Source organism: Dendrobates tinctorius, unplaced genomic scaffold, assembly GCF_039654945.1.
Source record: "Dendrobates tinctorius isolate UK_male_01 unplaced genomic scaffold, ASM3965494v1 ptg000070l, whole genome shotgun sequence".
NCBI classification, from domain to species: Eukaryota; Metazoa; Chordata; class Amphibia; order Anura; family Dendrobatidae; genus Dendrobates; species Dendrobates tinctorius.
Genome location: NW_027361738.1, coordinates 28,744,643 through 28,762,155, shown reverse-complemented (window position 1 = coordinate 28,762,155; position 17,513 = coordinate 28,744,643). Strand labels below are relative to the sequence as shown.

Genomic DNA, 17,513 nt, shown 5'->3' with positions numbered 1-17,513 from the left:
GCCTTTCCTGGCACCCTGAAAAGCTACGAATAGGGACTGGGACCTCCTCTACTGGCTAGTGACAGATATATATTCTAGCAGGGCTCTCTTAACGTCCAAATTATGGAATTTTTCCTCCCCTGGATTCTTTGGATTTTCGCAAAAGGATGGAAGGATAATTTCCTGACTTCGATGGAAATCTGATACTACCTTAGGTAGATAAGCGGGGTCCGTTTTTAATACCACCCTGTCCTGAAAAATTTGTGTATAGGGTGGATTCACTGAGTGAGCCTGCAAGTCTCTTACTCTACGGGCCGATGTAAGGGCCACTAAAATGATCGTTTTTAGGGTAAGATATTTTATGTTGTATAGATATTTTAGGTTGTATAGGCTCATATGGTTCTTTTGTAAGGGCCTCTAGTGCCAGGTTTAAATCCCACGGGGCTATTCTCGGTATTGGGATAGGCCTAGACCTATGGCAGGATTTGATAAATCTGGCTACCCATCTAGTTGCTGCCAAGTTGCAGTTATAAAGCACACCTAGTGCAGATACTTGAACTTTAAGAGTGTTTACCGTTAACCCCAGCTGCAATCCTGATTGTTAAAATTCCAAGATGGCACTAATTGGGGGTTCTTGTTCTAATGGCTTACCTAGGAATTGCCGGAATTTATTCCATGTTCTGCCGTAGATATTAGTCGTCACCGGCTTCCTACTCTTTAGCAGAGTGGCCACCAACCCGGGAAAGAACCCTCTATCCCTTAGAAGCGACCTTTCAAATTCCACGCTGTCAGATGGAATCCCTTGACCTGAGCGTGGAATACTGGACCTTGAGCTGGTAGGTGCGGGATTTCTGGCAGAACCCATGGATCTGAGAGGACATCATTTGGAGCAGAGCGAACAGGGCCTTTTTGGCCAAAATGGGGCTATTACGATCACCCTGGCTTGATCGTTCCTGATCTTTCTCACTACTGTTGGGATCAGGGCCACTGGTGGGAGCGCATAGGCTAGTCTGAAGTCCCACGGAATCTGCAATGCGTCCACTGCCCATGGTTTTTCCCTTGGGTTTAGTGAGCAAAACCTCTCTACTTGCTTCTTGTTTTTCTTGGCAAAGAAGTCTATCACTGGTTTCCCCCAAAGCTGTATTATTTTTTGAAAAACGGACCGATTTAGAGCCCATTCTCTTTGCCTCTGATTATTGCGGCTCAGGAAATCGGCCTCTATATTTTCTGCCCCCTTTATGTGCAATGCTGTTAGGGAGTGTAGGTGCTGTTCCGCTCTGTACAAAATGTCACTGGCTGCCTTCATTAGGGAGTGTGATCTTGTACCCCCCTGGTGATTGATGTACACCACTGTTACTTTGTTGTCCGACACGATCCGGACATTGCGGCCCCTGAGTAGGGGAATAAAGTGGCTCACGGCTTTGTTCACTGCCCACAGTTCTCTCAGGTTGGAAGATGCACTCATCTCTTGAGGCCTCCAGGAATCCTGGGCCACATGAACCCTTAGGTGTGCCCCCCACCCCAAGGAGCTCGCGTCTGTTAGTATTATGTTGGTTGTCTGTCCCATGGCATTCCTGAAGCCAAATTTGTCCTGTCTAGCCACCAGTTGAGAGAGTCTCTGACCTCTAAGGAAAGCTCCAGTCTTCCTTCTAAACGCCCTCTCAGCGATCTTTGTGCTGACAGAATCTCCCCCTGAAGCTGTCGGGTGTGAGGCCACCTGACCGCCGGAATACAGGACGTCAGGGTACCTAGTAGAGACATTGCGCTTCTCAATGTCATATGAGGTTGGTCTCGGGCAGCCAAGGTCACTTTCTCCACCTTTTCTATCTTGGTATCCGGTAGCAGCACAAGCTTGCTGCTCTGAATCCAGGATAAATCCTAGAAAGGTCTGTTTTGTTAGGGGCTATAGTCTCGATTTTTTTAAATTTATCATCCACCCTAGTTCCTGTAGGGTGTCGGTCACCCGGCTCAACTGTGCCGTACAGAGGTCTTCTGAGCTGCCCACTATTAGGAAATCGTCCAAATAGGATATTATGACTGTATCGTGAATTCGAAGGAAGGCTGTCACCTCTGCTACGACTTTGGTAAAGACCATCGGGGCTATAGATATGCCAAATGGAAGAGCCCTGAATTGAAAATGCCTGAGCACGACCTGGATATAGAGAGCTATTCTCAAGTATTTTTGATAACCTGGTTGGATGGGGATATGATAGTATGCATCCTTTAAATCGACTACGGCCATAAAACAATCTTGATATAGCAGTTTTATGGCTGTAGCTACCGATTCCATCTCGAAGGTCTGATTTTTTATCCACCGATTGAGGCCTCTGAGGTTTATGATTGTCCTGAACGACTGATCTGTTTTTTTTTTTTTATCAGAAACAGGGGGGAATAGAACCCCGTTCCCTCCTGCATGTTTGGGACTTCGAAAAGGACCTGCTTGTCTACCAGGTTCAGGATTTCTGCTTCTAAGGCCAGCTGCTCTTCGATCGCCTTCCTGATAGGGGTAAAGACAAAAGTTGCTCTTGGCTGACGAAAAAAGGGGATCTTCAGGCCTTCTCTTATGATGCATCGGATCCAGGTATTGGAAGAGATCTTTCCCCAGGCCTGAGAAAAGAGCGCCAATCTCCCCCCTACCGGAATGCTGGCGTCATTGTGGGGATTTTTTTGAAGTGGAGGTGCCTCCACCAAACATAAATCCGGACTCCTTTTTTCTTTTATCTTCCCATCTTCTTCTATCAGCCGGAGGACGACCCCTGTTGAATCTTCCTCTCCGAAAGGGCGGCCAACTCTGATCTGCCGGGAATCTGGGAAAGCCTTTCTTTCTATCGCTTACTTTCTCCAAGATATCATCTAAGTTTTTCCCAAATAAAAAACGACCATCGCAGGGGAGAGAGCACAGTTTAGCTTTAGACTGTAGGTCACCAGAACAGCCTTTAAGCCACAACGCGCGTCTGGTGACATTTGATAATCCTGCCGCCTTAGCTGTCAACCTCATAGAGTCCGCCAAGGTGTCTGCCAAAAAAGCTGCTGCCCCATGCAGAAGATACATATCTGCCAATATTTTTTCTCTTGGGACTTTTGACGCAAGTCTCTCTTCTAACTGCTGCAGCCAAATCATTAGGGAACGTGCCGTGCAGGTGCCCGCTATTGCCGGCTTCAATCCTCCTGCTGTTGCTTCCCATGCAAGCCTTAAATAGGAATCTGCTTTTTTGTCTAGCGGGTCCCTAAGTATCCCTGAGTCTTCCAAGGTCAGAGCCGATTTTTTGGAAGACCTGGACACCGCTGCGTCGATCTTTGGGACCTTGTCCCATATTTCTGCGTCCTTGTGCTCAAAGGGGTACCATCTCTTAGAGGAGGAGGGAAGAGCCCCTGATCTCTCGGGTTTCCTCCATTCTCTCTCAATGAGTGCTTGGACCTTTACATTAACTGGAAAGGTCCATTTTTCCTCTCTTGTAGTCCCCCAAACATGACATCCGCCAGGGATTTAGCTGCTTTGTCTTCCTGTAGGCCCATCGTTGCCCTGATGGCCTTAAGGAGAGCATCCGTGTCTTCTGCCGGAAAACATGGCTTACCACCCGTGTCACTGTCTGAGGAATATGAGGAGGATGGGAGTTCGGTCTGAGACAAGGCCGAAGAGAAGCTTGACGGAGAACTAGGGGGATTCTTTCTACCTTTTTTCCCTTTTTTCAACAAGGTCTTAATTGAACCTTCCATTTCTGACCTAATGGCCGATATAAGGTTGGTTGCGGTTAGGCGCTTCTTCTGCCATGGTTCACTGGATGCAACTGGCGCAGAGGTCTTTCTGCCAGTCTCTTGCTAGGGGGCTTTTACATATGGCAGATTCCCTATTGTTCTTCTTACTCCCCGCTTTTTTAGGCTTTTCCTACGGGGTTAAACATACAACAGGGAACCCCTATTAATAGATTGCTAGCATTCCTGAAGATCACTCTCCACCCGTAATCAAGGGTACCGGACTCGGAGGCTGTGTCGGAGCACATGATCTGTGCTCTCTGGATCTTGAGGAGTCACCCGACCTGCGGCTGGGGCGACTGCTGCTTGAATGGCTTCCATGCTTGCGGCCGGAGGGCTGTGAGGGAGGCAGAGTTGGTGGAGACGGCGATCGCTCCTGCTCTGACTTTATGTTTGACCGCCCGCCATGCCGCTCTCCTTGTTTAAATAACCCGCCTCCATCCTGGTGGGTATCTCCTCCCCTCCCCCCTGCAAACGCCGGGCGACCGCTTCGGAAAAGACGCCATGACACCGTCGCCTAGCTGACGTCAGTCGGCGCGCCCATGATCCCTTGCGCAGCTGACGTCAGCGGCCGGAAGATGCCCGCGGCTCTCCCTTGCTAGGTGCTCTAGGGGAGCGAGGCCGTGGGCATGCGCGGGGGGAGGCGCGGTGGAGCCTCCGGGAGCCGCCACGCACGCCCACACGAACCCGGAGCCTCTGCTTCCAGGACCCGACGGCCGACGCTACAGGTGAGACACCCTGGGACGGGCCTGGGACCTTTATCCATGATAGGCACCGCTGACAGTGGGATTCCCTTCCAGGACAGGAACCCAACTGAAGCGGGGGAGAGGTGCCGCCCCTTATATCTCAGTAGGTTCCTGTCCTGGCGGGGCGGATCCCTCTCTCAGGTGTGCTGTCATGGGTGAAGGGAAAAAGATGTTATTGATTTACTAATGTTTTACATTTACTCGCACATTTATTGCTTCTAGAATTTTTATTATTATTTAGGAGAAAGGTCTTTGGAATGCTGCAGAATACTCTGAGGCCAAACCATTACTGTATTTCACACTGATTGGCTTTAATAATGAGCTAGGTCTCATATTTCAGCAACTTTTTAAATTATTGCTCTTACCAATATGTGCAATGAACATCCATTTTTTTCAAGAAGAATGGAGTTCTGGGATCGAGTCGAGGCGTGTATCAATCAATCAATGTAATATTGGTACAATTATCGTAGCACACAGGTCCAGGACTAGCAGGAGAATTTAGAAGATGATTATTGAGAGGAACTATCTGTTAATGGCCTGTTGAAGGAGTCTTTGGCAAAGGGTTGGTCTCTCTTTAGAACGAATATCAAAAATTGTGGAATATCGCAATATTTATGTCTTACTACCGTAATATACTTATGTGCATAGAGCTAAAAGCTTCTCCATAGCACTCGTGTTTAAAGGATGGTGGCACTGGCAGTAAGAGGGGTATGAGACCAGATTTGTCACTCTGCCTCATCCACTGAAACACACTGAGCCTTCCAATAGTTTTAGGCTATGTGCACATGCTGAGAAATTGCAGCACCATTTCTGCATCCCTTAGTAGGAAAAACACAGAAAAACACAGCGGACAATACATGCGGTTTTGACACGTTTTTGCAGGTGCTTTTCACCTGTGTTTTTGTTCAGCAATGATTGATATTTGTAGCTTATGATCCTAGTTGAAAAAACTTATATAAAGATATAGATAGATAGATAGATTGATAGATAGACAGACAAGTGGCAGATATATAATTTCACAACCCCATGACACATTAGTACTTGGCATGTGAAGCTTATTGGAGATCTATTAACCCAATAAATAAATGAAAAAAAAATGTTGTGGGGTTCACCCAATTCTTGAGCCACTGGGGGCTGCACCTAGGTGTCCTTTAGCCGGCCCACACTTCTCCGTACGAGCGCTGCCCGACGTTTATCCGGGTGCACAGCGCTCTCCTCAGCACCAATTCCGCTGGAGCGTACTGATAAGCCTGGTCGCAACGCATCTTGGCTCCACTGTGCTGGATGCGGAGCGCTTCTGACCCTGCTGCACTCTCCCTGATGGCGGGAACCTCTCTGTCCCTTTGCGTGCTTTCAGCTCTCCTTCCGTCTTAAACACGCCCCCCTCTTCCCAGGTCATGGGACCTGTCCGGTCCCCTATTCCTTCCCCTGGGCAATATGGGACGCAGCCTCGACAGTTCCGGACCCGGCTAAATATAGGTACCCGCAGCCCGCTCTTCCTCCTTACACTCCTCCTCTCCTTTAACTCGCCATTCCACGAGCGAGAGTTCCTTCATCAGATAATCACACTCCATTTCTTGAACAATTCACTGCCAAATAATCTGGTCTTATCCATAACAAGTGGGAGGTCTTCCAGCTGTCGTCCGCTCAGTACGGCGAGGTTCAGGTTGGGTGGTAGAGTCAGGTTGAGGGGTAGAAGACGGGCGCACATCCGGGTCCAATGGATCAACCATCTCTGAAGTTTCAGGCCTACGCACTTCTCTTGGACTGGCGGGCGGTGGACTATCCAAGTCTGAGAGTGGGGCAAGTGGTTCTTCCTCATCATAGTCGGGGGCCATGGGAACGAGCGCTTTGGTGGCGCCTGGCACTCTCTTTAGTAGTTCCAACAGGGGGTTAGAGATAAAGGTGAAATTCTTGATGAACCTCCGGTACTACCCAGTCAGCCCCAGAAAGGCCTGAATGTCCTTCACTCTCTTCATGGCAGGCAAGTCCTGCACCGCTGCTATCTTCTCACGTGCAGGTTTCACTCCTTCAGCGGATACGATGTGCCCCAGGTACTCAATCTGCTTACGAAAAAAGTGACATTTTGGGGCTTCACCTGCAGGCCATGCTTTTGTAGTCAACTCAATACTTGCTTGAGCCACCGGAGGTGCTCTTCAAAGGTGGCTGCATAGACAATGATGTCGTCCAGGTAGATAAGTGTTGTTTCGAAGTTCAGATCCCCCAAGCACCTTTCCATCAATCGCTGAAACATCCCAGGAGCATTAGTCAGGCCGAAGGGCATCTGATTAAATTTAAACAATCCCATGGGCAGTATGAACGCTGTCTTCGGCTGGTCGTGTTCGGCCATGGGCACCTGCCAATATCCGCTGGCCAGATCCAGGGATGAGAAATACTTTGCCTTTCCCAAGGCAGATAGTGACTCCTCGATTCTGGGTAAGGGGTAAGAATCTCACACCGTGCAGGCATTCAGTCACCTATAGTCGACGCAAAAACGCAGGGTCCCGTCTTTCTTCCGAACTAGGACAATGGGAGCAGCTCACAAGCTCTGGTTCTCCTCTATGACTCCACTCTGCAGCATGTGTGCCAACATTTCTTTCACCTCCTGGTACATCTGAGGTGGTATCTGCCGGTATCTTTCCCGGGTCGGGGCATAATAGCTGTAGTGCACCCGAAGATCCTGATAACGCTCCACTACCTCTTCCACCTGTTGCACCTGTGCCGGCGAGAGTCCCATCAATTCAGCCTGCATTTGCTCCAAGATTCAGTGCCCCTGCTTCATGCTTCCAGGCAGGTGCTCTGGGGTCATTGTAAAGGCTACAGTCCAGGGATCTCCGTGTTTTACTGCCAACTGGATGGCCTCCGGCTGTATCAACTCTTATGGAATTCCCAGCACCTGTGCAACTTCACTCTTGGGCGCACCACATCACAACGTTAGCATCATGGACGACGGCTAGTGACTGGGCAACGAGGAGTCCCGAGAGTATCTGGTCCATTAAGCAAACAAAGTGATGGAAGCTGCAGGAATTCCTGTAACAAGCGTGGGCTGATGCTCGCTCGTCGGCAAAGGAAACCGCACCTCGGTGTCCTGTAGCCAGCCCACACTTCTCCATCGTGGCTCGTCTTGGCTTCGCTGCGCTGGATGCGGAGCATGCTGCTTACCAAGCTGCACTCTCCCTGACGGCAGGAACCTCTCTGTCCCTTCACACGCTTTCACCTTTCCTTCCAACTTAAACGTGCCCCCTCCCTACTCTCAGATCATGGGACCTGTCCGGTCCCCTATGCTTTCCCCTGGGCAACATGGGACGCAGCCTCGACAGTTCCGGACAAGGCTAAGGTACCCGCAGCCCGGTCTTCCTCCTTACACCACTAACTGAAAAATAAGTGCACATGCCTCGTACACATGATTGTGTGAGACCCAAATGACATGGCTTCTGAACACAGTGCTGGCACAATTCACTGATGCTATGCAGATATACAAAGATATACATATATAATGTAGAAATATTGTCAGAAACATGTCACATCATTTATAAAAAAAAGTTTTAAAGGGAGTCTGCCACCATGTTTTTGGTACGTAATTTGAAAACAGCATGTTGTAGGGACTGAGACCCTGATTCCAGCAATATGTCACGTACTAGTGTTCTTGTTGTTGTTTTGATAAAATTACATTTTTATCTGCTGTAGATCTAGCAGTTCTCTGAATGCTGAGCTCTGTATAACCCCGCCCACACCACTGATTGGTTGCTTTCTATGTAAACTATGGATAAGCAGAAATCTGGGGTGTGGGCGGGGTTACATAGAGCAGGAGGACAACATAACATGAGACAACTAATCTGCTGGTAATAATCTCCTGCTGATAAAACATTGATTTTATTGAAACTAAAACAAGCAGCCTAGTAAGTGACAGCGCTGAAATCAGGGTCTCTGCCCCTACATAGTGCTGCTTTTACACTAAATAGCAAAAAACTGCTGACAGATTCTTTTTTTAACTTGAAAAATTCACTAAATTGCACAATTACTAATAAAACCAATACAAACAGACTGACCATTGGACGTGAGTCAACGGCGGCATACATGATATCCATCCATCCTTTATATGTTGCCTAAAACAAAAAAGAGAATTTAGTCCAATATGGGTTTCATTGTAAATCTGAATGTTTCCACTTTAATTGTTTTGGGCTACATCTGATGACTATATAGTCTACCCTTCACAATAATGGATATTGTCTGTACATTGAACATATTTTCTGACCCAATGTCAGGGCTCACATTACAAAACCTCTGTACATTACCATTTCATATTCTGTTTACAATGGTGGTCAGGTCTTTCGCAAAAAAAAAAAAAGTGTGTACAAAGCCTCCTATTCTGTTTTCAAGAGGAAACAGCTGTGTCCCGCCACAAGGGAGAAACAAGGAACAATAAGGAAATAAAACATGTTGTCAGAACGCCAGCAAAGTATCACCATGTCGGCACACTACATATTGCAGTCATTAGCAGCGTTTCTGGCTCTATGTAATTAATGCATTTCTCGGGCTCTATGTCATGACTGGCATGGGCTCAGCACTGAACACAAAATCCCAGCAATGAGATGATCCGGCCGAGATCCACATAACATTCCTACATCACTGCTGAGCCCCAGAAAACAGAATATGAAGGTTGCAAAAATGAATATTGAGTAACGGTTAATGAAGGAAAATTGTCACAAACCAGACTTGAGTTTCATTAAAATAATAAAATCATACGCAAAGAATATACGGTAAACGGGAATTGTCTCCACAACTTTAATAAATTTGTTACACTTGTAAAAATAGTTGTAAAATGAGCAAATAAGCAACACAAAATATATCTCTTCCTCTATGGCATTAGCCTGTAATCACAAGTGCTGTTTTGTGAGGAATTGTTGCACTTTTGCTATGGCTTGTATACATTTTGGTGATTATTAACATAATAAAAAAAAACATATTAAAAAAAAACATCAAAAACTGAAGAAAAATACTACAACCCAAAAACTAGCTTAAAATGTGGATATATTTTAAAAGGTTTTTATGATTTGCAAAAAAATTTAATCTCGTATATTTCCAGCTGTCGCAATGGCCCCTTTTCACATGGTGATTTTGGCAGGATTAGCCTATCATCTAATGTTTATGGGGGCCTTCCACCTCTCTGCCTACACATGATGTCAGGTCAGAGTAGGAACCAACCATTGGAAGTTTAATGGCTGATCCATTTGTTCGGCATGGATAAGCTACCTGCTAATAGAGAACACAGGAGTGCTCAGCCCAATCAATCGCTCTTGTGTACAGGGGAGTAGGGACATTTAGCGGTCAGCCATCGATTGTTAGGCCAACAGCTATTTAATGCTTGCAATCAACGGGATGGACGAGCGGAACACTTGTTTGTTAGGTGGCATGATTTTTAAGCTTTTTTAAAAATCAATTTTCTTGGCAGCACACCATCCTGTGTAAACAAGACTTGTGTTGCCAAAAACTTTATATGCTATACACAGAATGATCATGTTTGTCTATGGAAGTGAATTGCGTATGCATGGTCATTAATTAGCCTTGCACACAGCCTAGAGAGTATCCCACATAAAGTCAATTAAAACATAACCTTTAATGAACCATTAAAAGGACATAACACACAAAAACATTACAAAAAAGTGCTCATGTGAACCAGTGCTCAATAAAAAATGGTCTGGTCTCACCATTGGTATTAGCTATAGCATTCCAGCATCAGGGCGTATCCTGCTGGAGAGACGATCCACTCATGGGGAGCTGAGACATGGGAAAACCAGTGTTAGTGTAAAGTGTTCCCCTACACTCCCTGTCGTGCCCCAGCGTTACTCCTGTCCTAACAAGGACAGGCCCCAAGTGGATCCTGTAGTGGACACCCCCACTGATAAGGGGAAAAATAGACAGAAGCTCCCTACGCGTTTCTTCCCCAATGGTGGGGATTCATCAGGGGAGTCAAATAGATATAAAGCAGTAGGAAAGGATATATAAAATTAGTGTTATCCGTTAAGTCCACAGGCCCTGCAGTGGCGAGGTGCCTAACAAACTAGTGTGACTGTCCCTGTCACTACCAAGTGGAGTCCCCTGAGGGTTTTTTTGGAATAGTGTCAAAAAGCTCACACTATAGCCGAGTGCATCATTAATTAGCCTGTCTAAGCAGACCAAGTGAACTTTAGCTTAAAGGGATTGTCTGTTCTTAAAAATCTGCCAGATGTTTTGAAAATGAGAATTAATAAAAAACTAGAAAAATACATGAATGGCTACATGTCACCAGATTTAAAAATATAAACTGCATACCTAATTTAATAGGCTTCTTAGACCTGGTGTACTTAATTGATAACTACAGTAATCCATTTAGAAATTTTTAACTTAATCTCCACACACCTAGTCCTATTGCCAGTTCATCAGTGTCCCTCCTTCCTGATGCTGCTGAGATCTCAGACTGCTCAGTACAACCTGTAACTTTCAGGATGAGTGAGTGGAGACTGATCACAGTTGGACTTGTGACCTCTCAGTTTCTAGATTCTCATTTTAATATCTGGATTTGTAAAGCCATCATGACATGGATATCTAAACTAATTACTCCAGCCTCAACAGTTCCAATAGATCTATTTACTAATGTATGCCACTCATATTTGGAAATCTGGTGACAAATCTGCCTTAAATATTAAATTTTCAGCAATTTCTCAATTTCAGACCACCTCTTGTGTTCCAATGAGCTCCACTAATGTGCTGGTGATCCTTCGCAGGCAGACAGTCTCTACATCAGCCATGACAGAGAAGGGGGCTACGTATCTGGGTCAGAATACTAGTGGGGGGGAGGGTACTTATATCACATGACATAACACGGGAAAGTAGGGGATGCTCTCTTTCAGTGTCAGAACAGGGGCGGAAATGTAACTTCTTGGACTATGAGAGACAGAGTGATATTAAGGTATTAATACAGATTTCACATGAAATGTATATCAGTAAGGTTTATTTATTTCAATTTTTAAAGCATGAAAACAATTTTTTATGTCGCCGGACAAACCCTTTAAGTAACTAAAAACCAGAGGCTGGGAAATTCCTCATGACTGTAATGTGTTATGTTGTCTTTTTACATTTCTCCCTGCATTTGTGGAATTAATGATAAGATTTATAGCCCCGTAGTGGACCAACACACAGAAACTTCTGCTCTGCTTGAGTAGATCACACCTGGAAATGCGTTTTCCACTTCTCTAATCAACTAGAATCAGGAAATTTATAGACTACGATCTTTCATTTTCTTATTCTTCATGGCTACTTTTCCAATCACTGATGATTTTTTACCATAAAACTATTTTCTGATTGAGTACAGCACAAATAAAACTGTTCCCTGGAAGTCTAATGTAATTCCACCTACGGCTCTCTACAGAAAGGGAATTAATCTGGGTGACTGGTTTAATCGCACAAAAAGAAAGAAATTAAAAGTCGAATAATGGACTGACTTGTAAAAAAATATATCTTTATTATCTCTTCTTCTTGAAATAAACTGGTACAATAAAAAGGAGTTATTGATTTAGCGTGATTTGCCACGGCAGACAGACTTTATGAGATATTTAAGCCTGACAGTTTGTTGCTTGGAAGTTCTATATTCTGTCCGTATTTATGCACCATGAAGCTGGGTATATAGGTCAGGGGTGTCAACTTGACTTTTTATTTTTTCTGGACAGCTATTCAAAAAATCACGGACATAGAATATTTTTTAAGCACACATTGGAAAACTGTAACAAATATTGTGATTATAAGTGATACGTATTTGCATCCCATAATTCTGAAATGGAGACATCAACTGCATTCACTGTAAACTGTAAAATGCTGATAATTACAGTCAAAATAATCTATATAATCTGTTCTCAGAGGTGGTTGGATGTAAACAGTTGCATAGTAGAAAGGCACAGCTGGGTTATATGTTTTAGTGGCCGCTGCTGGGTACTGCAGTTCCTAAGAATAGGCAAACTAAAAGATTTTTCTTCCTGGAAAACCTCTTCTCAATCTCTATGTTTCCCCCTCAGTAATATAATAACACTTATACTTATCTCCATTGCCTTTACAGTGTTGCTGGCACTGGCTCTCCCAGGGATTACACGACATTGATATGTCACGAGCTCCCTGTGGCCAATCAGCGCTGGCAGCACTCTCCTCTGCTACGGATATTATTGATATCTGGAGGTAGAGAGTGGTGCGGCTGCTCTCTCCCTTTCTCAGGGTGTCTTGATTTGCCCAAGCAGGAGAGAATGACGTCAGTGCTGATTGGCCTCAGTGATCGCGTGACATAACAATGTCACGTGAGTTCCTGGTGAAACTGTGCCGACATTGCTGAAACCTCACTGGTATCGGAAGTGAGTATAAGTGTTATTATTTTACTGGGAGGGAAACATAGGGATTGAGAAAGTGTTGTCTAAGTAGTGGACAACCCCTTTAGAAGGCTTTTACACTAGTATTGACTGCCTATTCTTAGGAGCTGCAGCAACCAGCAAAGGCCACTACAACAGTTAACCCAGCTGTGCTGTTCTGCTCTGCAACTGTTTACATCCAGCCACCGCCAGAGCTGAGTACAGCTGATCAGTGGTAGTGCCTAGTGTCGGATTTTCATTGATCTCATAGTGATGACCAAAGGATAGGTTATTAGTGAAACACCCGTTTAAGGGGAAATTGTGAAGAGATGAAACATTGAAAGGTTGTATGAAAACAGAGTGAGCTAGTAGCCAACCAGATGTCACTACTCACTTTCTTTCATGTTTTCCATGTCTCCCATGCCTATTTAATTCAAATTGCTGCTATGGAGAAAAAAATATGGCATTATACTTACCACTTGAAGTAGAGCCAGGTAACCTGCACCAACATTATCAAAGTTGACTTTGACTTTTGTCCAGTAGGCTTCTGTAATGTTCATCATTTCACACATTGTCTTATTGTCTACAATAGACACGTCAAGCTCGGTCTTGTTCTGGGTGTAAATGCATTTTCCAAATTTTCCAGCAAATAAATTCACTCCCATGATGCTAAAAATTAGCCAGAATATGAGACACACCAGCAGAACATTCATGATGGATGGGATAGCCCCAATCAAGGCGTTCACTACGACCTTAAAGCGGAATAAAATATAATTAGTAATTATTGCAAATGAATAAAAGAAACAATAAAAAAGGACTAATATCATAATGCATGGATCAGTCAGCTTGATTTTATATTAAGCAAGATGGGGATGTCTTACTTTTATGCATAGGGAATATAGGAGAATGACAATATGAATTATTATGGCCTTTATAAATGTATTAGACACACATCAAAACTATGGATCAAATGCGGCTTTAATAAAATCAAGCCTTGCGCTACATAGATTCACTCTGTGAAACATAAAGAATTATTTTAGGAAACAGAATTGATATTTGCAGGAGACAAAAGGTATGTATTACTAAATGCAAAATGCAATTTACCCTGGAGTTACTGTAAAATGTAAGGTATTCTAATGATGATGATGAGCATTTACATTGCAGTTTCTCAGGCAATAAGAGCTAATTTCATGGGGTAAAAATAGGGGAAGCTCAAAGCCAACTTTAGTCCTGTTCTGCCACATTTTATAAAATGATTGAATGTCTATTACTTTTGGATTTGTAGATAAATCTGATACATACATAAGTCTGCTGCAAATGCTCAATTGTTATCAATGCTGTTTGAAAAAGCTCCATCACCAAATCATAGATGTGAAAAGACAGGAATGCCTTATATATGAGCATTTGAGTTGAGGGACTTTGGTCGGATCGGGTTTCGAGAAACCCGAATGAAACAAAATGTGAGTCGGATGAAACTGGTCCGAGTGGATGAATGTCATCCGCTCAATGCCGACTTTTATTTCCCATTGACAAGCATTGGGGTCGGGTTTCGGACAAAACTCCGACTTTTTTTGCCCTAGTCGGAGCAGTTTCATTCGACTCACATTTTGTTTCATTCGGGTTTCACGAAACCCGATCCGACCAAAGTCGCTCAACTCTAATGAGCATTATTATTTGAAATATCACATACAGTAAAAGATAGGGGTTCCCTTTATTCATGTCACACTGAGGTCAAGGATCTTCTCTCTCTACTTGTATGGAGACACTGGTCCACCTCTGGGAACAATTTGTTTTTAATTTACTTAAATGAATGTATTTGGTGCTAAAACTCATTTTTGAAATTTGGTCTCATTAAAAATGTTGCACTGTTTGGCTTTTACAGGCTGTTAGTTACACTGCATATTCAACTTTGATGTGGTCTCTGGTCATGGATTCGCCATTAAAGTGTCCTGCAGTCGGCAATAGACAGTGCAACACAAAGACTATAGAAGACAAATGGTGGAAAATCAAAATGATTTTCAGCTAAATATACATGCATTTCTATCAGGGAAAAATGTCTACAAATGTTGACAACCCCAAGTATATCAATGTACAATATCTTAAATGTTGGTTCTTAAGTCTTTTACGATGTGAACATTGATGTAGATGGGGATTTCAATGCAGTATCTCTATGATATCAACTAACAAGGAACATACATTTTGGCATTTGATTTAATTTTATAACCCTTTAATTCCCTGTGGATCAATGGGTGTCTGAGTCATGAGACTCCCACTGTGTCTGCGTGTTTTTGTCCTTAGAGCTGCACACATCTTGGTGGTCTTCTGAGCAATAGGTGGGGGTCTCGGGACCAAGACCTCTACTGATCTGCAGAAAATTAAAGGGCCTAAAAATTATTTAAAAATAAAATCAAAAGTATGGTTATTCTTTAATCACTTTAAGATTGCTGCCAGTTGCAGAGGCAGAAGAGAAAATGATAAAAGCTGATTTAGCCTCTCCCTGGGCTAAAGTGAGAGAATTTTTTTGTCACTCATCTGGATCAACATGTTAGACTATAGGTTGAACTAGATAGGCTTAAGTCTACCTCCAACCTTAAAAACTATGAAGCTTGTTATAAATGTAGACGAGCGCGACAATGGCAGCGAGATTAATGATGGGAAGGGAAGCGCAAATACTTTGGACAAAATTAAATTCAATCTTTTTACCTAAAATGGGGGAATCTAGTTAAAGGGTCGTGCCACCATAAAGAATACATTTAACTAAGCAGAAAAGGTGGAAATAAATTAATTTATTTTAAATTGTTAAAAATTATGCTCCATTCAAAAAATAACAAGCTTTCATCTGCTGAGGTATGCTCCCTGGCGCCCCCTGGTGTTATTTCATTCTGTCCTCCCAGTGGCCGAACAGCTGGCCAAGCATGCGCAGTTCCTGCTATAATAAGAGCTCCCCCCAAATCTGCACCCCCCAGTGTGCACAACGTATGCTCCCTGCGCGTGCTGTCAGACCAATGGGAGGTGAGCGCAGGGAGCATACACTGTACACACTGGGGGTGCAGAGTTGGGGGAACTCTTATGATAGCAGGAACTGCACATGCTCGGCCAGCTGTTCGGCTACTGGGAGCATGGAATGGAATTACGCCAGGGGGCGCCAAGGAGCATACTTCAGCAGATCAAAGCTTGTTATTTTTTTGAATGGAACATCATTTTTAATCATTGAAAATTACAAAACCATTTATATCCACCTATTCTGCTTAGTTGAAAGCATTCTATATGGTGGCATAACCCCTTTAACACCACCTGTCTATTATCTAGACTGAATGAGTAATAAAAATTAAAACGATAGGTATCAGATGATAAATACTGATAAGAGGAAAAACCCTTTAACTATATAGTAACAGGAAGACATTGATGATATGGGACAGTAGCACTTAACTGGCATACAATAACCAGGATATGTGATTTTTAAAATTTTAAGTTAGGTTATAAATACGATCATTGACCGTCACCATATTTAGGCATTAGTGTCTCTTCATCAAAAAATGCATTTCCAAATTTTCAGGCCATTGCATGAATCAATATATTTTGTCCATTAAAAACAAAATCTGTGATCTCACAAGCTGCTCAGTAGAATATGTTGTGACCACTGATCAACTGATTTTTCCATTTTCCAATCTCTATCCAACAGAGATTGTATTATTCAGACACTCTGATAGTCAGGAAAGGCTCCCGATCTTCCAATTTCAGCCATTTACATGACCACCTTTGACACAAATCATTAACCTATCTTTGACCACATAATAGCTATATTGTATGGAAGATTTGCTCTAGCAGTGGGGAAGCTCATATAATGCTTCTAATTTAACTTTGCAAACTTTTGAAGGTCATTTGCCCCAAATGGTGCTTGCATCAAGGCGTAGGAAGGAGGAAGTAGAGATGAGATAAGATGAAAGAAATATTCAGCAACCATGGCCACAACATGTCTAGGAGTAGATTGTGAATAGTTTGCATTGCAAATCAAGAAACATGCTAATTACATTACGTTAGTTATATGGAGACTAGTATAACGTTTCTTTACAAAAGTCAACATTTACAACAGTTCATAAGCAATATGTCTCCGTATGATTACATAAAGACGGGACTGAAACCAGCAGTTCTCAAACTTGTCATTTACTGGGTACACCATTAGCCAGTCCTGTACTAGACCTTATCATTTGGAATATGTGACTAGTGATGGTGCCAAGCCTTCCATATTTGTTGAATTTGTTACAATTGCTCTTCTTTTTTTCACCATAGGGAAACATTGATAAGTCACAGTAACTTTACCAAAACTCTCGAGTGACCAAATTTCACCATGGAGTTCCAGCCTTAACTATAAATAGGAGAATAATAAGAAATATAACAAACACATCTATATAGCTGAGGATAGATGACCTTAGTAATAGTGAGGCTCAGTAACACAGTTTGAGAGCCACCAGGTAGTACAAAAGTATAAGGAAAATCAAAGCGACATTAGAAGTCGTACTACAAACTTCAACCATTTAGACATTAATTTCATAAATCATTAGACAAGTTAGAGTTTACATTAATATGTGGACACTGCAAAAAAAACACATTCATAGAAAAGAAACGATTCCACACTAAACTTTGCGATTAGTTATCCTTGGTAAAA

General features: G+C 43.3%; 1 protein-coding gene across 9 annotated transcripts in view; it reads right to left on the bottom strand.

Annotated features, from left to right (window-relative positions):
* LOC141095489 (sodium channel protein type 5 subunit alpha-like) overlaps window positions 1-17,513 on the bottom strand; it is a 524,914-nt gene that overhangs the window by 32,869 nt on the left and 474,532 nt on the right. For all 9 annotated transcript variants that reach the window (XM_073581518.1, XM_073581512.1, XM_073581519.1 and 6 more), the window contains 2 exons: window positions 13,324-13,599; window positions 8,528-8,584 (listed from right to left, as the gene is read on the bottom strand). In XM_073581518.1, coding sequence (XP_073437619.1) covers window positions 8,528-8,584; window positions 13,324-13,599 — 333 coding nt within the window. The remainder of the gene's footprint in view (window positions 1-8,527; window positions 8,585-13,323; window positions 13,600-17,513) is intronic.